The sequence below is a fragment of the Mustela nigripes genome, chromosome 9, assembly GCF_022355385.1.
Source record: "Mustela nigripes isolate SB6536 chromosome 9, MUSNIG.SB6536, whole genome shotgun sequence".
Lineage (NCBI taxonomy): Eukaryota > Metazoa > Chordata > Mammalia > Carnivora > Mustelidae > Mustela > Mustela nigripes.
Genome location: NC_081565.1, coordinates 17,169,480 through 17,189,808, shown reverse-complemented (window position 1 = coordinate 17,189,808; position 20,329 = coordinate 17,169,480). Strand labels below are relative to the sequence as shown.

At 45.6% G+C, this 20,329-nt stretch overlaps 2 protein-coding genes across 8 annotated transcripts in view; one reads left to right on the top strand and one right to left on the bottom strand.

Moving 5' to 3' along the window:
- ASTN2 (astrotactin 2) overlaps positions 1–20,329 on the bottom strand; it is an 858,139-nt gene that overhangs the window by 201,875 nt on the left and 635,935 nt on the right. The gene's annotated exons all lie outside the window — the stretch shown is intronic.
- TRIM32 (tripartite motif containing 32) lies at positions 621–13,138 on the top strand. Of its 5 annotated transcripts, none has more exons than XM_059410937.1 (2): positions 621–716; positions 10,021–13,138. In XM_059410937.1, exon 2 carries the CDS (start codon positions 10,043–10,045, stop codon positions 12,062–12,064), a length of 2,022 nt encoding a protein of 673 aa, XP_059266920.1. In that variant the 5' UTR covers positions 621–716; positions 10,021–10,042; the 3' UTR covers positions 12,065–13,138. The 5 variants fall into 5 exon arrangements, with proteins under 5 accessions (XP_059266920.1, XP_059266921.1, XP_059266922.1 ...); XM_059410938.1 differs by having other exon boundaries at positions 639–716; positions 10,018–13,138; XM_059410939.1 differs by lacking the exon at positions 621–716 and adding an exon at positions 885–998.

Genomic DNA, 20,329 nt, shown 5'->3' with positions numbered 1-20,329 from the left:
CGGGTTCCAGCGGAGCTTCGCTACTGCAGAGACAGCAGGAGAGCAGGTGCACAGCGCGTTCCCCTATTTAGCTCTCCTGCGGCCTCCAGCGGTGCAGGGAAAAGACTCCTCGCTGGGGGGCTGCGTCCACCTCAGGCGTCTAGGCTGCGGGGCGTCCCAGGGAGCAACTTGGAGCCAGAGGAACTGCCTTTCTAGGCGAGTCCAGGCTCTGCGACTACCCGCTGGGTGGCATGTGGCGAGCGGCGGGCGGGGGTTCTTTCCCTGGCTACTCCTCACATGCGCAAGCTGCGTTTCCGGGAGACCCTTCTGCTGGATCCAAGACTCCCCTGGCTGCTGCTGGACGTGAAGGGTTAACGAAGCGGGTATCTGCAGTCAGACACAGGAGATCAGATTTGGCCCCGGACTCGCTGAGGGAACTTGGGCAGCCTGCTTTTGCCTCGGTTTCCCAGTCTGCATAATGGGGACATAAAGCTGCAGGCCGCGTTCCAAAGGCCCGGAGGTTCCCAGTTGAGAGCCCGCCCCTACCCAGCTGATGGGCCGCGAACCCTCCGGCCCGCGCGACTACAAGCCCCAGCATGCCTCTAGGGCGGGGCGCAGTGACGGACAGACGGCTCTACGAATTAGAGCCCGCCAAGGGGCGCGCGGCGGCGCGTGCGCAGAGGGCGGCGGGCGGGTGGGCTGGCGGCGGTGGAGTCGTCGAAGCCGCGGGCGGTCAGGTAAGGGGCGGGAAGGAGGGTCCGGGACCAGGGACCGCGGCCGGAGTCTCGGGCGGTGACTGAGTGGCGGGGCGGGGGGCAGCGCTGGCGCGGCCCACGCCCGGCTGGCAGGGTTTGGGGACCGGATCTGAGGGGTAGGACCGGGGTGGGGGTGGGGCTGGCGAGAAGCAGGCTCGGGAGGGATTCGATGGGGCAGAGGAGCTCAAAAGAGATGCAGCTGTGCGGGGAGGGGAGAAAGGGGCTCCCACACAATCCGCGGTGCAGCGTCTCGGGAGGCCTGAGGTAATGTGGGGGCCCTGAGGAGAGAGGGTGCAGCATCCGGACGGTGGGAGGGCGTCCGAAGGCCCTGGAGACATCTGGGGGTGCAGAATTTCGGAAACAGGAAGGAATTGGGGCGGCCCTGATGAGACTTGGGGTGCCGCATCTCGGGAGGCTGAGGGAACTAGGCGTTTGAGGGGCAAAACCTGAGATGAGAGATCAGGGCCTGAGGATCTTCTTGTTGCTGAGGAGGAAGCATCTTCCAGATGGGATCTGGAGAAAATTGAGGGGGTGAGTTCATGGGGGAGTCAGTGGGAGGCAGTGTCCTCTTAGTAAGAGGGGGCCTGGCTCAGGTTTGAAAAGGCAACCCGTGACATGAGGAGGATAAAAGGAAAAGGACCCAGGTTTGAGGACGGCATCTTGCCTGATGGAATGCAGGAGTTAGGGGCTCAGATTGGAGGGCAGAAGTCTGAGCTGTGTGACTGGGGTGTCGTGCTGGGATGCAGGGCTGAAGGCTGCAGAGGTTTGGAAACAGACATAAAAGGAGCTGTGCCAGGGATTTGGGGGGCATGGGCATAGAACTGGCGAGGGCTGCAACGGAGAGCCCAAAAGGCTGAATTCTCGATTGTAAAAACGGTTGGGAACACAATTTAGGGGGGTTGCGGGGTAGGATGGAGACGTACTAACTGGGTTATAGAATAAGGGGACTCTGAATAGATATGTGGATTGGTGTTGGGTTGCTAAAAGGATATTCCTGAAGTCTGCATGGGCAGCAAAGGAAGTGCTAGAGCTCTAAGGACCTGGAGATAAGGCATGCGCTGGATTTCAGTGTATGAAGTTTAGGAGAGTTCAGGGTTTCAGCAGCAAAGTCAGAAGTCTTCAGAGATGAGAACTCCTGAAAGAGCCGGACTTTCCCTGTTAGGGGCAGAATCTGCCTCCCTCACTAACCAAAGATCACTTATCACAAAGCAGCCATGGAACGGCCACTCGCTCTAAACCCTGGGCCTGCTGAAAGTTGTAGGCTTGGGAGGAGAAAAAAGAGTGGTTAAAAAGCCATAAAACGGGAAACTATTCAAGGTCATCTGCCCAAGTATCCTTTTGGCTATCCCTCCAAGCTGTGACAGCACATAGTCTGTGAGACCTTCAGGGGATGAGTAGAACAAGATCTCAGGCCTGGTTTCCGTTACCAGTTATATAAGTAGATTGAATTAATCCTATATAAGGTCACTTATAGACCAACAGCTCAAGAGGCAGTGGCTCTGTGAGGGAAGTGTTTGGGCTGGGAGAGAGAGACAAGAAAGGGGGAACATTGAGTATTTAGTCCTGTGCCAAGTTCTAAAGAGATGACTCCTAATTAGGGAAGTGGTGTCCCCCAGGAGACATTTGGCAATGTCGGGAGACATTTTCGACTACAGTCGGGGTATGGGGATTACTGGCCTCTAGGAGATAGACACCAAGGATGCTGTTGAGCATTCTACAGTGCACTGGACAGCCCCTCAGAACAAAGAATTAGCTGGCCCAAACTGTCAGTAGTGCCAAAGCTGAGGAACTCTACTCCAGGATTCCAATCTTGCGTCTATCTCTACTTGGCTTTGTGATCTTGAGTGAGTTAACTTAACTTCCCTGTTGTTGGCCCTTCATCTATAAAGTATTAATAACAAGACTACGTCATAGAGTATTATGAAGATTCAGTGAAGTAAATCACGGGTGCTTAGTGTCTGGTGCACAGCACTCACATTTTAGTAATTTTAATTTTATCACAGCACTACTAAGCAAGTTCTGCTCTATTCAGTTTTAAACATAAGGAAACTCCGTCTTAGGAAGTGACTTGTTTAGCTAGGAATGGCAGAGCCAGGCTCATATTTAGATCTCTGTAACCCTGTATATTCCCTCTTTCTTTTTTTTTCCCCCCCTTGCTGGGGTCCGCTTAGTCATAATCTCAGTGCATTCCCCTCAGTGAAAGGACTGCCCAGTGAGTATCACTGACTATCAATTTGAACTCTAAACGAGACAAAACTGTCTTATTACATAGGGAGTAACCCTGGACTTTGTTCGTGATTTGCTCTTAGACCAGGACCAGTAGGTAGATAGGGGGAGGAGCTTGAGGTTAGGATGAGGTGCTAGAGACTAAAGGGTAGGTGTAGAGGCCATTGGTTGAAAAAACACTTCATAGGGGGACTGAAGCTGAAGGTTCTCATCCTCTGGAAGATAACTCCTGCTTCTAAATGATCTCTTGGGCTTCTTTTCCCTGGGATAGAACAGCATTTGCTCTGTCTGCTCCAGGACTAGCCGTAGCACTGCTGAAGCCAGTTCAGAAACAAATTAGGGCATCAGAAGGCAGGAGATTTAGCTGGGACATCCAAACACACCACCATGGAAAATATGTAATGGCAGTTGAATCACCCTGGGACTCAAGAGGCTTGAAGTCTAAAATCCCTCCTCTGCTGCTAATTTACCAGGTGACCTAGGACAGACACTTCTTATCAGCCTCAATCTATTAAAAATAAGAATAACCATTTATTGTTTATTATGTGCATTAACTCTATTAATCCTGCGAGTGATCCTGCCAACAATGTAGATATTCCATATTATGCAAATGAAAAACTAACAGATTAAATGCTTTACTCAAGGCTACACAGCAAGGGGCAAAGTGGGGATGTGAGCTCAGTTATGTCTGACTCCTACGCAGTATTATACTAGTTTTATTAGAAAGGCTTTTCCAACACTTAAAGCCCATACACCTATGTCTGGAGAGTTTGGTAGTCAAGTTTACAAAGCCCTTCAAGTTGGTCACTGTCCGAGCACACTGATGTGCTGCCTCTGTGACACTCTCTTTATTTTTCTTCCTTCTGCTATAACAAATAATTTGATTAGAAAATCATTCCTAGGTACCTTTACTAACCTCTCAGCCAAACTGCCTAGAGCTAACGGGAGCCTCATCAGCTATGGAAGAGTAACAGATTTTTTGAGTCAGTGTGGTTTTATCAGCTATGGAAGAGTAACAGATTTTTTGAGTCAGTGTGGTTTTATGACTGCGAGTTGACACGCCTGGATTTGAACCTCAGTTTCCACTACCTACCAGCTTTGAGACCTTAGGTTGCTTTTCTCTGAACCTTGGTTTCCTTATTTATAAAGAGGAATAACATACTTCACAAGGTTATTAAGGGAATACAAGGTACCTGACATTCACTAAATGGTTGTTTTATAAGAGGCGGTAATTATAAGAGGAAGACATTGCTAGAACGAAACTGAAGGTTGTTTTGCCAAATTTCAGTGAGCTTAAGCAGCCCTCACCAGTCTGTCCCAAATTCCCATCCCCTCTTGTACCTTTCCCAGGATCTGCTTCCTGATCCTTTCATCAAAAGCTCATGATTAAGTGAGCATGTGTTGTATGCTGATGAAAGAACTGGAAGACAGGTGGGCAGGTGGAGATGAGTTGGAGGTCCTCTGAGAAAGGACTCTTTTTTCCCCTTGTCCTAGATTCTTTAAGTCACGTTGGTAGCATTGATATTACCTAAGTGTTTGTGGAAGATGCAAGGGAACCTTTCTAGCTCCTACAGTTTTAGAAGAAGAGACTGGCAAGTGTCTTTGCAGCAAACTAGTACTGATTTAACCTGTCCTTGACATATTGTTACTCAGGTTTCCTTTTCCACAAACTCTTCCTTCTGAGTGGTTTTGTTTGTCTAGACCAGTACACAGCTCTGTTGGTGATGCCTGTGTTTCCCTATAAGCTCCCACGTGAGTTTTTCTTAGCTGTTTGCAGGTAACCTTAAATGCCCTGAGTAAAATTAAACTCCCAACTCTCTTCCACACAACAGAACTAGGTGAGTGTCAAGTGGGGGCCTCTCAGACTTTGTGAAAGTCACTCTTGCCAGCCACTCCACTGGGGAGATGGCTATGCACTTGGTTAGCATTCCATTCACGTGCAAGAGGAGTAAATAGAGTTTAGAAAGGGAATGGTATAAGCCTTGTAAAATCCCAGTCAAAGCAGAAATGTGACATGGTGGCATGGACCTTCATGTCTTAGGAAAGGAAATGTGGTACTGTTTTACATATTTTCTAGTTTTTAGGTAAAGAGCTCTGTTTGTGTTTGGTTTGGTTTGAAAATTATATGCATAGTGTTTTATGGAGCTGGGCTGGTAGTATGTGGTCAGTAAAGGTTTGTGTGATTAATTGCTTAAAGCTCTTCAGTTCTGCTGATGGCCATCTCTAATCTTTAGATTCTGAGATCAGGTGAAACTCTCTAGTGAAGGCTCAGAATTTTTATATTTGAAATTTACATATCTGATATCTTGGGTACAGTATGCCTGTTGAAAAGTGCTGGTTTTTCTCTTTGGCTGGGTAGTGGCTGCCGCTACATATTGTATATCGCACAGTTAACTGTATGCCTCCATTGGTGCTGTTCTAAGTGCGTTATACACATAATCCCACTTAAACCTTTACAGTAACCTTGTAAGGGAGATACTACTTTAAAGCCCTTCTGAGAACCAGAGAGGTTGGTTAACTTGTCCCAGTCTCCACAGTAAGCAGTAGAGCCAGGACTGAAATCCAAAAAGCTTGATTGCTGAACCCGCTTTCTTAATCTGTATAATACTGGTCACGGCTAGTGATCTGTCTTTTAGTCCTAGTTCTAGTCGTATGATTAATGAGTTCTTGATAGCTCTCTTCTGATCTCCATTTACTCATCTACCCTACCCTCTGAGATCACTACTAATTCTAGCATTCCATATTTAGTCCCTGCTAGAAGGAGCTTATTTTCTGGGCAAGAGACGTTGTGAATTCCTCTGCACATCAATTTCTAGCATGGATGCCTAGTGTTCTCAATCAAATTCTTTCAAAGCTGGCCAGTCCTTTTATTAATCTTGATGTGCTTTTATCTGCCATGAAAAGAAAGATTCTTCATCCCTTTGAAAATGTAGTTTGTAAACTGGATGCTTTGTTAATACTAGTACTAGTTGTTACTGTTAATACTGTTGCTGATTTTATTAAAATTATGATTAACCATTTTAAAGTTCACACCTGCTGTTTTCCATACTAGGCACTTGAAATGCATTATCCCTAGTTTCTTGCTTTTAGTAAAGTAAGAAGATAGGTTTAGTGAGGTTAAATAACTTTCCTCTTGTCCCACAACTTGTAAATGGCTGTGCTGATTTAATCCCAGTTCTGCCTAACTTCAGGGATCACGGGGTTTTGGTTTTTATATTTTTCTGCTCTCTTGGTTATTTAACTCATGGACCGGGGAAAGCATGGTGGGGCCAGCAGTGGCTAGATCAGGTTAGGTAGTGACTATAGAATATTCCTGAGTCTTAAGGCAGCTGAAGTAAACACAACTTGAGGGGTAGATTCTTATCTGGAGCAGAAGAGCTGGGCTAGTATTGGTAGGGGAAGTGCGGTATTAATCGTGAGATCAGAGCAGTGAGGTGAGGGTTCAAGAATTGATGGTACAGAGCACTCAACAGGAAGCATCTTTAAGGTGTCATGAAGGCAGACAAGATTATTATAACATGTTGAGGGTTCGTTCTGATTGGTTTTAGAGTTTATAGCTGACAGAAAATGCGTGGCTAATGGCGGGACTTGGAATGGTAAGACAATTCTTGTCACCCTCTGGTCCTTTGAGGGAAACTGAGTTCGAATTGACTTGCGAACTGAATCATTGTTAGTATTAACAGTGATGGCTAGATGTATGTTTCTTGATGAGAGGGACTGTATCTGCCTGTCGTATGGTTCTTTATCAGGCTGGGATCCTGCTGAAGGCCGTGTTGATGGGTCATAGACATGGGAGACATAGTTCAGGCCTTTCCCAAGTTTGAGGCCATTTACCTGATGCTTTAGTGATGAGAACTCATGTTTTCCTGGCAGAGCACACTGGCTTTAGAGTAGGAATCTTTGACATTCTCTTCTGCCTTAGGGAGCCTAGCGAAGCTGCAGATAGCTGAGATAATTTGGAATATGGATGTGGGCATAGTAAATTCATTTTTTAAAGTAGATAGCTTAGACGAGGAGGCAAGAAGCTTTTTAATTGAAGGAGGTGGTATGATATTCCAGAAAGCTGGGGAAAGAATTTGCTAGTATTTTTACAAGTTGGCAGACTTGTCTAATTAGCTGATCTGCAGTGCCAGCTTTGGGAAGAACAGATGTCCCTTGCACTGTAAGGTAGCACGCTCTGGATCTAAACACCAAATGTTGCCCTCAGTCTGTTGTGCCAGATGATGGAAGAAGGAGCTGAAGCTATTGGTTTAAAACCTAAAGTTTGCTTGGATTTTGAGTTAAGGTTTTCATCAGTATTTCTATAGTACTGTACCCAGACCTATGGCATCTAAGAATTCAGTAGTAAGTTTCACCTATAGGTTCATGATATTTGATGGTATGTTATTTTGTTGAGACATGAATTTGAGTCATAATGGGTTACAAGGTTGGTGTGTGAAAGTGGGTCGCCCAGCTAATAAATCAGAGTAGCCAACGACTCCACTGGGGCTAAATCTCATTAACAGTAGTATTGTTGGTTTTTGTGGAGAAACTTACATTCTACAAGGCAGCATCTCCCAAAGAATGGTCTAGGGAACACTTGTCAGCAAGTGTTACATGAGAGTGGGGAAAAAGCCCTAAAACTCGAAGTAATTCTGGGTTAAACAAAGTTAAAGATATCTGTACTGCAGGGTTTCAGCATGTTTGAGCTTTGTGACCTTGAATCACTTGTTTTGAGCCTTCGTTTCCTTACAAAATAATAAAAATAGTACCTGCTTTGTGGGGTCATTAGGAGGATTCAATGAGATTAAGTATAGAAAGCATCTAGTGCAGTATCCAGCACATGGAAGGTACTAGATGGTTACTGTTCCCTTCTGGTGGAAGAGAAGTCAGATTTCAGAGAGGTGGGATTGACTTGGGATAAATTATGTGTGTCTGCTATTGAATATTTGTCAGGACCCCGTGCAGAGTAAGTATGGGGAGACTCCGTAATATGTATCTCTGCATTGACTTCCTGTCTTCTATATGCATGGAGAAAGACGCTGATGATGTTCGCAAAGCTTTTCTCACCTTGCTGCGTTATCCTCAAACCAGGCTAACTTGCCCTCCTCTTCTCCTTGATGGCTGACAGTCTGCATTATCCGGAGACTGCAAGGACACAGCTGTAGAATTTGCATTTGAGAAGGGCTGCACTTGGCCCCTGTGCCTCACCTTGCTAGATCTGTTCATTCTAATTTGGGGTATAAATTGACACGGACATAAATCTGCAGAGCACTGAGATCTCTGTTCTATTTTATGAGCATATGTGGATCAAGGTAGGTGGGAGTATTTATGGCTTGTACTTGGTGAAGTAGGGGGTGTTCCAGGCCAAATATAAACTGTCTTGATAAGGCAGTACTGTTTTTTAAATCACCAGGCTGGAGTCTCTGGCTTTCTTAGCTGTCCCACTTCCCCCTCTTTAATCGACTCATCTTGGTGATTGTACTTCTTAATCTTGCTCAAGTGCATCTTTCCATTGCCACCACCTGCTCCCTAGTTCAGGCTCCCCGTTTCCTCCCCCAGGCAATTTTACAGCAGTTTTCCAAACTAGTTTCTCAGCCTTTTCACCTACTGCATTCAAGCTTTGATCGTTATCACTTCCATGCTTGAAAACATGTGTTGCTTCACTGCGCCCATCAAAATGAAATCTGAAGGTCTCATTTCGGCTCTGAAGACTTCTTATCATTATTCTCATAATCAAACCAGATAACTCTGGTCTCACTATATTCTCCCACAATTTTAACCTAAGAATGACAGAAAAGAGAACTAAAATTTACCCGAGACTTTTTTTGGTGCTGAGCCAAAACTTGGAAGTTTATACACTCCCTGTATTATCTCATTTAATCCTTGCATTCACCCTGTGAAGGCAGCATTATTTCATTTTCTATGGAAACAAACCTATAGAGGCTACATGTTCCCTGTTCTCTTTCTAATGCACTGAAGTTCTTGCTCTCCCTTGCTCTCTAACCTTTAGTAAGGCTGTCCTTGTTTGGTACGCCCCTTTCCCCCATCTCCACGTATCCAGGACCCTATCCAATACCGTTCTGTTTCCCTTCAAATTACAGTGAATGCCTCTTAGCCTCCATCAAATTGAGTATGGATCTTATTTATGATACTGTTTTCTGCCTTAGTTATTATTTACTTACATGTCTTATGTCCTTTACTAAAGTTAGAGCATCTGAAGGGCAGGATCTGTGTCCTAGGAACTTAGTACAGTAAAATACATGGTACCTCGTCTTAGTTGAGTGAATCAGTGAGTAGATGGGACAATAGATGAATGAAAAATACATGTATTCCCTCACCTATTGTTTTACGGATCACCTAAAGCTAATCATCATAATTTTCTGCTTCCCTGTGTGCTTCCTAGGACCCCAAACATGGCACCATAAACTCTCTATAACATAATGAAAGTGGCTCTGTGTTTTAGTTCACATAGTTTTCTTTGCTTAAAATGCCTTTATCCCTCAAGGCCATGTTTCTTTCCGGACATATCTCAGAAGTGTCCGTGCATCCGGGGAGCCTCTGCAGTTCCTACAGGAACTGTTTATTCTATCCACTGTGCTCCCAGAGAACTTATGTATAATCCTTTCCTGTGTGTAATTTTCCTATGCTTTTTCCCTAATGTAAATTGAGTCGTAGACGTCACTGATCACTAACATTTATCAAGCACACTGCTTGCCATGGGCTGTATGAGGTGCAGCATATTCATCATACTGTTAAACCCCTCTGAAAACTAAATAGACACCGTTATCACTTCAATTGTATGGACAGGTGATGGGCAGCTGACCTTTGGGAAGTTTAGGTTACTTCCTTAAGGTCACACAGCTAAATACTGGAGACTCCAGACCCTGATTCCTTACTCACTATGCAATGCTTTGTCTGCTTTACTTCCTTGTGTATCACCATCATCTAATGGAGTGGACTAAATACTTGTTAAATAAGTCAGCAGCTGAATGAATGATGGTAGCTATTCTCTTGATGTTTCTTGAGTGAATTAGCTCGTGCAGGCAGTGGAATAAACGCTTCTTATTCTCGTTAGCAGGATTTGACCCTCTGGAGCATGAATGCCAAGTTGGTTGGTTCTGGGCTGTATTAGCAGGCCCCTCAAGGGAAGCACGATGGCCACTGCAGCAGCAGCAGCTTCTCACCTGAACCTGGACGCCCTCCGGGAAGTGCTGGAATGCCCCATCTGCATGGAGTCCTTCACAGAGGAGCAGCTGCGGCCCAAGCTCCTGCACTGTGGCCACACCATCTGCCGCCAGTGCCTGGAGAAGCTCCTGGCCAGTAGCATCAATGGTGTACGCTGTCCGTTCTGCAGCAAGATTACCCGCATAACCAGCCTCACCCAGTTGACAGACAACCTGACAGTGCTGAAGATCATCGACACAGCTGGGCTCAGCGAGGCTGTGGGGCTGCTCATGTGCCGGTCCTGTGGCCGGCGGCTGCCCCGGCAGTTCTGCCGGAGCTGCGGCGTGGTGTTGTGTGAGCCCTGCCGGGAGGCGGACCACCAGCCCCCTGGCCACTGCACGCTTCCTGTCAAAGAAGCAGCTGAGGAGCGGCGTCAGGACTTTGGAGAGAAGCTGGCCCGCTTGCGGGAGCTCATGGGGGAGCTGCAACGCCGGAAGGTGGCCTTGGAAGGGGTCTCCAAGGACCTTCAAGCACGGTATAAAGCGGTTCTCCAGGAGTACGGCCATGAGGAACGCAGGGTCCAGGAGGAGCTGGCTCGCTCCCGGAAGTTCTTCACGGGCTCTTTGGCTGAGGTTGAGAAGGCCAACAGTCAGGTCGTCGAGGAGCAGAGCTACCTGCTTAACATTGCAGAGGTGCAGGCTGTGTCTCGCTGTGACTACTTCCTGGCCAAGATCAAGCAGGCAGATGTAGCGCTCCTGGAAGAGACCGCTGACGAGGAGGAGCCAGAGCTCACGGCCAGCCTGCCCCGGGAGCTAACCCTGCAGGATGTGGAGCTTCTCAAGGTTGGCCATGTCGGCCCCCTCCAAATCGGGCAGGCTGTTAAAAAGCCCCGGACAGTCAACATGGAAGATTCCTGGGCCATGGAGGCGGCAGCTTCTGCCGCCTCCACCTCCGTTACATTTAGAGAGATGGACATGAGCCCCGAGGAAGTGGTCGCCAGCCCTAGGGCCTCGCCTGCTAAGCAGCGGGGTTCCGAGACCGCTGCCAATATCCAGCAGTGCCTCTTTCTCAAGAAAATGGGGGCAAAAGGCAGCACGCCAGGCATGTTCAACCTTCCAGTCAGTCTCTACGTGACGAGTCAAGGTGAAGTGCTGGTTGCTGACCGAGGCAACTACCGTATCCAAGTCTTCACTCGGAAAGGCTTCTTGAAGGAGATCCGCCGCAGCCCTAGCGGCATTGACAGCTTTGTGCTGAGCTTCCTTGGGGCCGATCTGCCCAATCTCACTCCCCTCTCAGTGGCCATGAACTGCCATGGGCTCATCGGTGTGACTGACAGCTACGACAACTCCCTCAAGGTATACACCTTGGACGGTCACTGTGTGGCCTGTCACAGGAGCCAGCTAAGCAAACCCTGGGGCATCACAGCCCTTCCGTCTGGCCAATTTGTGGTCACTGATGTGGAAGGTGGAAAGCTCTGGTGCTTCACTGTTGACCGAGGAGCAGGGGTGGTCAAATACAGCTGCCTCTGCAGTGCCGTGCGACCCAAGTTTGTCACCTGTGATGCTGAGGGCACTGTCTACTTCACCCAGGGCTTGGGCCTCAATCTGGAGAATCGGCAGAATGAGCACCACCTGGAGGGTGGCTTCTCCATTGGCTCTGTGGGCCCTGATGGGCAGCTGGGTCGCCAGATTAGCCACTTCTTCTCAGAGAATGAGGATTTCCGCTGCATCGCTGGCATGTGTGTGGATGCTCGTGGGGATCTCATCGTGGCCGATAGCAGTCGAAAGGAAATTCTCCACTTTCCTAAGGGTGGGGGCTACAGTGTCCTTATTCGAGAGGGGCTCACGTGTCCAGTGGGCATCGCCCTCACTCCTAAAGGGCAGCTGTTGGTCTTGGACTGTTGGGATCACTGCATCAAGATTTACAGCTACCATCTGAGAAGATACTCGACCCCTTAGGGGATGAGAGAGAACTGTTTCTTCTGCTTCCCAGCCACTTTCCTCTCCCTTCTTCCTTGGTTGTCGGTGGTATTGTAGAGTGCACTTGGCCTGTGTTTTTATGCCAGCTGGCTAGTCCTAGAATTTTAGAAGCTGTATTTTAGTGGGGTGGTTTTTTTTGTTTTTTTTTTTTTTGGTTTTGTTTTGTTTTGTTTCGTTTTTTGCATTATTTCCCTCCTAAATTTAGAGCTTTAACAGATGTATTGCCCCAAATAGGACATCTGATATGGGGTTAGCTGAAGTTTGATTAGAACTTAGGCACTTCTGAGGCTTCAGTAGAAAGCCTTTTGCCCCCTGTATTTGAAATTTGCCCTTGTACTGAATCCTTGTTGATTTCCCTCTTTTGGCTTTGATAACCCTGGTCCCATATTTCCCTCTTATTGTAATGTGCTTCATATATGACATTTTCTCTTCACTTCTGCTGCATTTAGTATGCATGTTCCAGTGGGATCTGCTCCATCTTTCATTTCAGACCTCATGTCCCTGTGGCATGATGTCTCAGGTCTCTTCACCTTTACCAGAGTGAAAGCTCATTCAGTGCCACCAAGGGAGATAGACATTCCTTTCGGGAAGCAGTACCTCTTGGTTCTGGGGGTTTTGTGCCATCTTGGACTGGTCTCTAATTGCAGATGTGACAGAGAATGGATCGAACCCTAGCTGGTTGGTGTTGGAGACTTCAGCCTGGAAATCGCTTGCCTTTTATAGGATCGTATAGATTGGAATTATTTCAAAGCACAGAAAGATGGGAGTAAACAAACACAAATGCTAACGTAGTCAGTAAACACTTCAGAGTAGTCTCTAGAGCGTGTCATTTTTCATAGTACCTCTCTCCACGGACCTGTGCTAAGAGTGGACTGCAGAAGCGTACAGCACACGCTGGGGTCAACAAACGGGGAGGTGGACACATCTCATTTTCGTCAGACAAAACTGTTTGGTCTTTATTCTGTATTTTCCTCAAGTGACTGCACAATATTTGGTTTTGAGATTTATTTCCATTCCTCTATCAGAATTAAATAATTGATAACTGTTTCTTCATTGCTGTTGTTGATGTCTTAATTAAATACGGGATTTGGGAGATGAGAGGGATAAGTTGTACCATTGCTGTTTTGCTGCCATATGTAACACTGAATTCTTTGAGATCATTAAGGACCTACCCCAGTCAAAATTCAGCCTAAGGCACCATTATGTAAAGAAATCCAAATCTTACTTCCACACACATGTACAGCCCTAGCCCCCAAGGTCTATGGAGAATCACCAGCCCTGTGTTAGGAACTGAGCCTCTACCATTTGCTTTATCCTTGTAATCAGAGCTCAATGAAGGAAGAAGTCTTGTCCTTTTAAAAAGACCAGAAGTGGGCGAGGGAATTTGTGACAAGGATCCTCCAGCTTTAGTTTTACTAAGCAACATAGTTTGTTCCTTAGGTGCCGGGCTGATGGCAAGCCAAAGAACTATCACCTTGCTTTTTAAAAGAAACAAAATCTGCTCAGCTGGGCTACTCAGAATTGTATTGTTTGTTTTTCGGTGGTGGCATTGGTTTTTTTGGCTTCTGTTGTAATAGCTGCCAAAGAATAGGAAGGGAAATAGTTGGTGTGAGGTCCAACTAGCTTATCTTGCACTTTTTACCTGGAGAAAGCCCCATGTTCTGAAGATGAAATTGGTTTCATCATCTGCTTTCCGAGGACTGTATAATTGAGAGGAAATTGATCCAATTAAAAGTGCATCACAAAGAACAACACTAGTTATTAGAGCCACTTTATCTGTGATAGCACCTGGCATTCGGGATCTGTCCTTGCTGTCAGTGGGGGGCTTGCTAAGGTAATAACATTGGTTGAGGCTTCTAGCACAGAGTTTGCAGCACAGAAATGTTTATTGTGGACGTCATGGGGCTGGAATCCTTCTAGCCGATGCTTTTGGAAGACAGCGCCTTCGATCACTACGGGTATTCGGCATTTAGGGCTACCCACTGTTGAGCCACACTCGTGCCTCGGTCCTCGACTACAGCAGCCTCCGCTGACCCAAAAGGGTCATAAGTGTTGTCTGAATGTTTTTATTTCTTCCATGTGAATATTTTAGGCTGTGCTTAGTGCAATCACTTTTCAATTATCTACCATGTTGACTGCATTACATACATCGTACAGCCCCAGGAAACTAGTTTCCTCGATTATAGCAGTTTTTGTTGATTGTTTTTTATTTATAACAAATGGTGCCCTGATTCGAATAAAGTCTTAAGTGCAAGTCTATTATGTAAAGCAGATCAGAGACCAGCTTCTCTGGTTGAAGCAGGTTCATGGGCCTGCAGAATGGGCTCCCTCACCTAGCCTGTGCACCCTTGCAAAACTCCTGTGAATCTACAGAACACTTTCTGAGAACCATTAAACTCTAGTGTTGCTTGTCTTCTGTGTGGCCCTGGGCCAGGCATTTCACCTTCTCCTTCTGGGAAATGATGAAAATGATCTTCCAAAGGAAGGGTTTAAGATGTGAGCTAAGAGATGGGAAAGGACGGGGCATACTCAGTAAGTAGTAGCTAGGACTCCCTTCTTTTCCTTGAGTTGTTCAAACAAGTGGTGTGGGGTTATCCAAGCCCTCCAAATGATACTTTCCCTCTTTCATGTTCCTTCCCTACTTGCCAATTGGAACTTTTCTCCAGGATTTCCTCCTCCTGGGCCACCTGTTCCTTTTTATTACCACTCTTCCCTATTTCACATTTCTATTACTGTATAAATTGCTGTGAGCAATTTGCATGCTACCTAACATAGAATATATATATCCTCAGGTATTGAATTGGCTCTCATTTACTTGACTTGCTAATGACGATAAGCGTCCACTAATCTTAGTTTTCTTAACACAGCTCCCTTACATTGGATAAAAAGGTATTCTTAGGTAAGTTCTTTAATAAGGTATTTGAGAAACTAAAGGCAAACAAATGACTTACAGGGGGGTTAAGTCCTGGCTTCCCTTTATCGTTCTGCGTAATTATATAGAATTTACGGTTTTGGAGAAATGAGTCGTTCAATACTTGTTGAGTACCTACTGTGGGCCAGGCACTATGCCAAGTGCCCGGAAAAGAAAAAAAAAAGTAATATAATGATAAATGATGTTCATGTGCCTACTTTTTCAAATTATTTCCATTTTTCCTGTCTAAGATATTTGAAATCTAGTGTCATATTTACCTGGACTTCCTCAAAGGTCAGGGATAGGCACTACCCGAGTGGTTGTAAGGGTCACTACATGGGGTTGTAAGGGTCACCCAATGTGCTACAGCCTGAGATAGTCCACAGAGGGATGCTCTATTATTCCAGTCAGTAGGATAAACTTGGCTGGAGTCCTACAGTGTTCCTGTGGGTAAGGCAAGTCATGCTTAAGTAGCTGTACTTTTAATCTAGTACTAATTAATGGCCTCTTAAAAGTGAAGTGTTACCCAGCTCTGTAGGAGGGAAGTGGAAGGCAGAGCCTAGCAGGAAACTCCGGGCTTTCTCTTGCACCTGACTAGGCTGTTGATTTGTACTCGGGACATACAGCCCCTCAAGGGATCGCAAAACAAATTACAGCAGCTGCCTGGATGAATTTTACAAGCAGGGCAGTGGTGAGGAAGAGAGCTGTTCAGCAAAATGCGCACTTAGACTCCAGACCTATGGCTATATCTTGTCAATATCATCAATATTCATGCTACCTTGGCTAAGTCTGAAGTTAGTGAGCCAGCTCTGGGACTGGCAATATATTCTAGTGGAAAAGTCACTGGATTCGGTCTAGGTCAGAATCACAGCTCTGCCTCCAACCTACCTGTATGGCCTCAGGTGATCAACATACCTGTGTGTCAGTTTCCCTGTCTAGAAAGAGGTTAGACTACGATCATCAGAAAATTCCTTTTAGCTCTATGATTTTAATTGTTAACTAATTAGAATTGTTGAGTTTTGCCTCAGTGTTTTTGCATAATTCTTGCCAGAATTGTATTGTATTTCAAGTAGTAGAAAGAACCCGCACTTTGTAATAATCAGCCCCACTTTGGTCCAATCCCTTACTATACCCGACTTACTGTAACCGTGGGTCATTTACTAGCTATTGTCACTCTATTGAACTATAGTTTCCTCATCTGGTAGAAGCCAAAGGCAGTTTATGTTTTAAAGTGCTGTTGTAAGAATTAAAACCTATAAATGGGATAGCATATGTAAGAGTACCAAATTCAGAAAATGTGAGGGGCTCAGGAAACGGGACTTCCATTGTAGGAGGCAGACATCCCCTCATGGTGCACTGATGTAAAATTTTCAAGTTAATGCTGGGGGCAATTGCAGACCTGTGTTGGGGATACAGTGGCCCTGCTCAGCTTCTTAATGAAAAACCTACTGGAGGAAGAGTGGGATTGCTGGAGGGGCAGAGGCAAAACTCACAGTATTGTATCCCAGAAGGAAAGCTGCACAGAAAGCCTGAAAGCTTGTTATTTGATTAAAGTAGTCAGGATGCCATCTTGACACTTTTTGAGAAGTTAAATGGAGTCAAAATTTTATATATATAATTAAAAATATCTTTATGTATTTTATATATAATTATGTATATGTATATGTATATACATATGTATGTGAATTTTAAAACAAATAGTCTTGTTTAGCTATTCCTACAGATGGCTAGCATAAAATGATTTTTCTTCCAGGTCAATATTCATTAAATAATTACAAAAATTAACATAAGGCATTAGAGTACGAGTACTGGCTGCATGTTGGACTCTCCTAGAAACAAAGACTGGTTGTCACAGACACTGAGCCTGTGGCAGTCCGTCCCTAGCTGCCCGTTATGCCTTGGGTCATGGAAGCAGCACCCTGTAGGATAGTGTGCCCCTCCATCCTCATTTCTCTGCCAGGTGCCATGGTGCTGGAGAAAGACCCTTCCTTTTCCAGACCCCTTGGCTATCTGAGGAGTTCCCTGGGATCAACCAAGTGAGAAGCAGTTTATATACTTCATAGGTGGTATCATCACCATCATATGTGATGGAGTTTGCTGGAAAGCTGCGACTTTTCCGGCCTTCACTGGAATGTTCCTGATAACGGGACAGGACCTGAGAGTCAGCACAAGTAGCCAGAATTCATGCCCTGAGTGTCTTCTTTCCCTGGGTGCCCTGGCCAACAGTCAGCCCCATCTCTACAGACTCTTGGGCCATTGCCAGTGATGTACTCTTTTGGTCCAGCCAATGGCAGCAACAATACCCTATCCAAGGTAGACTGTTCAGGGAAAAGATTTCTGGGAATTTCTTGTGTCACAGACAACCTAAAACATAAATCAAGATTGCACCTATCTTTACACATACTAAATCCATAATAAAATGCCTCACTAAGACACTTACCACCTTCAGAGTCCCAGACATTGATAGTGACCAACACACTCGTTTCACTTCTCAAAATACATAATGTTGGGCTCTTAATACAAGGCATTTAGTAGAATTTTCATTTCCCCTACCACTTTCAGACTGCAGCCTTCACAGAGTACCATATTGCTTTACTTACACAAGTTCAAGTTCAGTTAAATGAAACATGGCACACTTCACTAGTCAAACATCCAGAGCGAACTGTAATAAAAATTCTGACTTCCATACTTGATGCTTGAATTCTGACAGCATTCAAGCCCGACCATTCTCCCCCCTTCCCCATTAACCCCTCATCTGGCAAACTTTGGTGCCAGAGGGAAGTTCGGACCATGGCAACCCACCTCAACCCTGCTCCACACCCCTACCCATTATACACCAGCCAAGCCCGTGTCCCCTCCTTGTTTTCTCAAGCCACCTTGGACCTGCTTGGGAGCAGAAAGCTTCATTATGTGAGCATTAAATCCTTTTGTATCTGGGTGTGTTCCTTCCTCTGAACCACATTCCAGGCTGGAGTCCATCCCACTACTTTCAAGTGACCACACATGTTTGGAGATAAATGTTAAAACAACTTCACAATATGAAAAATTAGTTTTCATGAATGTAATTTATGAGCAACCACATGAATAAGACAATGTGTTTTTGTGAAAAGACATATCATATTTGAACTAAAAAACCTCTCAAGTCCAAGGATCTGGAACTTGCTGAATAAATCTAATGCTTCTGTTAATGTGTTAGAAATAAACTGGAAATATCATGGCTAGGAGGGAGGAAAGGGAACAGGTAGGTATGCCTGTCTCACCTGATCCTTGACTCAGGGGCTAGATACAGGAGAATGAAACTTACACTGATGGGAGGAAATGTGTGACGCGTGCACAAATGGGCACTATCTCTGGACCTTCCATAAAGGCTCACTATTGAACTCTAGGCCAAATAGAAGGTGCAAATAATGAAGCCAAAACCTTAGAAGTATATATTCATTCCTTCTGCTCTGGTGATGATGGCTGCCTAGGCCTGTTTCCCTCCGTGAACTGGGAGGTGTTAACTCCAGCCTATGTACTACGCACGAGGACTGTTCCTCAGAGTCCCATAACATTTTATGTAAGTAAAAGCCGGCCAGAAAGGAGAAGTGTGGACAGCCTCTCTGAATGAATCAAAGCCTCTCTAAGTCAGAGGTCAGAAACAATACTGGGTGTGGAGTGTGTGTGTGTGTGTGTGTGTGTGTGTGTGTGTAAGTTGCTCCAGGAGGAAACAAGTTGCACAAGGGCAACAGGGGAACTGTATTTTTATACTGGGAGCTTTGTCTTCTGTGATGATTTACCTACACAACTAGGTCCCAAACCTGCATTTTCAGTTCTTACCTTTTTTTTTTCTTGGATCACCACACCAGTATATGTCCAGCTGCCCACATGGTATTGCCAACTACCTTGTCAGCTGTGGGCTGCTATGTTCAATGAAAATGTCCCTGAGAAACCTCAGACTCAACATACTCAAACCTGAGCTCAGCTCTCCAACACCTGCTGTTCTTTTGTTCTACTTTAAGAAACACTTCAGTGCCACCATTTCTCACCCGTATTTTTTTCCTTCCGCTGCATGACTACTAAATGTTAAGCTGCTATTATTTTTCTCCTGAAACAAGGCTGCGACTTCCTAACTGATCTTCCTGACTCCAATCTAGCATTCCTTCAAGCTCAAGTCAAGCCCTACCCTGCACCAGCCAGAATCAAATTTTAAAATGCAAATAATATTAATAGAATCTTTCAGTGACCTTAATTTGCTCCTAGTAAAGGACACTTTCTTAACGTGGTCCACACATTCAGTGGGATGTGGCCTCTGCCCCTCTCTCTTCCTGCGTTTATCTCGGTCCTGTTTCCTAGCAGACTGCTCCATACACTTTTTTTCCCCCTCTTATCTCAGGGCCCTTTTATGTACATGCTTTTCTTGCCCCCTGATACCTTCCCTCTCCTTAACCACCTAGGTTACCTAAATCTTGCCTCCTGCTGGTTTTCTGAGAGTCCCTTCCAGAGCCATCATCCCACAGTTTGAGTCGGGTGCCCGGGCCACACTCGGCGCTTCCTCCCGTCCTAGCGTTTACACATTGCATTGTGATTTCCTTATTACCTGTCTCTCTCCAAGTCTGGACTGAGCTCCGTGAAGGCAGAGCCACATTTAATTTACTGCTGCATTCACACGGAGAAGGCACTAAAACTTGCTGGACAAAACCAGGGCAGGGGGGGCAGCCTAGCTCATATATTGGTAAAAATGAACACTTTGTGTCACACTTAGCACCAGCTGGCTGTGCCACCTTGTGCCCCTCCCCCCAGCTGCCTCCCTGAATCACGGATAGCAAGCTGCAACAGAAAATGGGATGTAATTGAAATGACGGAGGAGTGGTTACCTCAGATTTCATTTTCCTTGGAGAATCTTCTCAACAATAAAGTCATGAAAAGTTGTGTTTCCTTCTGGAAACCCTAAATCTTATCTTTGTGCAAAACCACCACTGGTTTTGCAGAGAAGGCTCGAAAAGATACCTTCAATACCTGATGCATGGTATGTAAACTGTATCTCAATAAAGCAATCACAAATAAAAAGGAGATACCTTTGGTACAGGGCCTCCTGAATTGCCTCTTAGCACACCTTCGTGGAAGGAGGAGCGAGAAAGGGGAGCTGGTTTGATTCCTAACACTGTCACTGATTTATAGTTCCCTCTGAGCAAGTTTCTCATTACCCGTTTCACCATCTATATTAATAGATTTATTGAATTAAGGATCTTTCCAGCTGTAAATTTCAGTGATTCTGATGCTCCCGACCTCAGGGACTGCTTGGGCTAAGATCTCTAAAAGGACCCTTCTATCTCCTTGGGCACCTGTGAAAT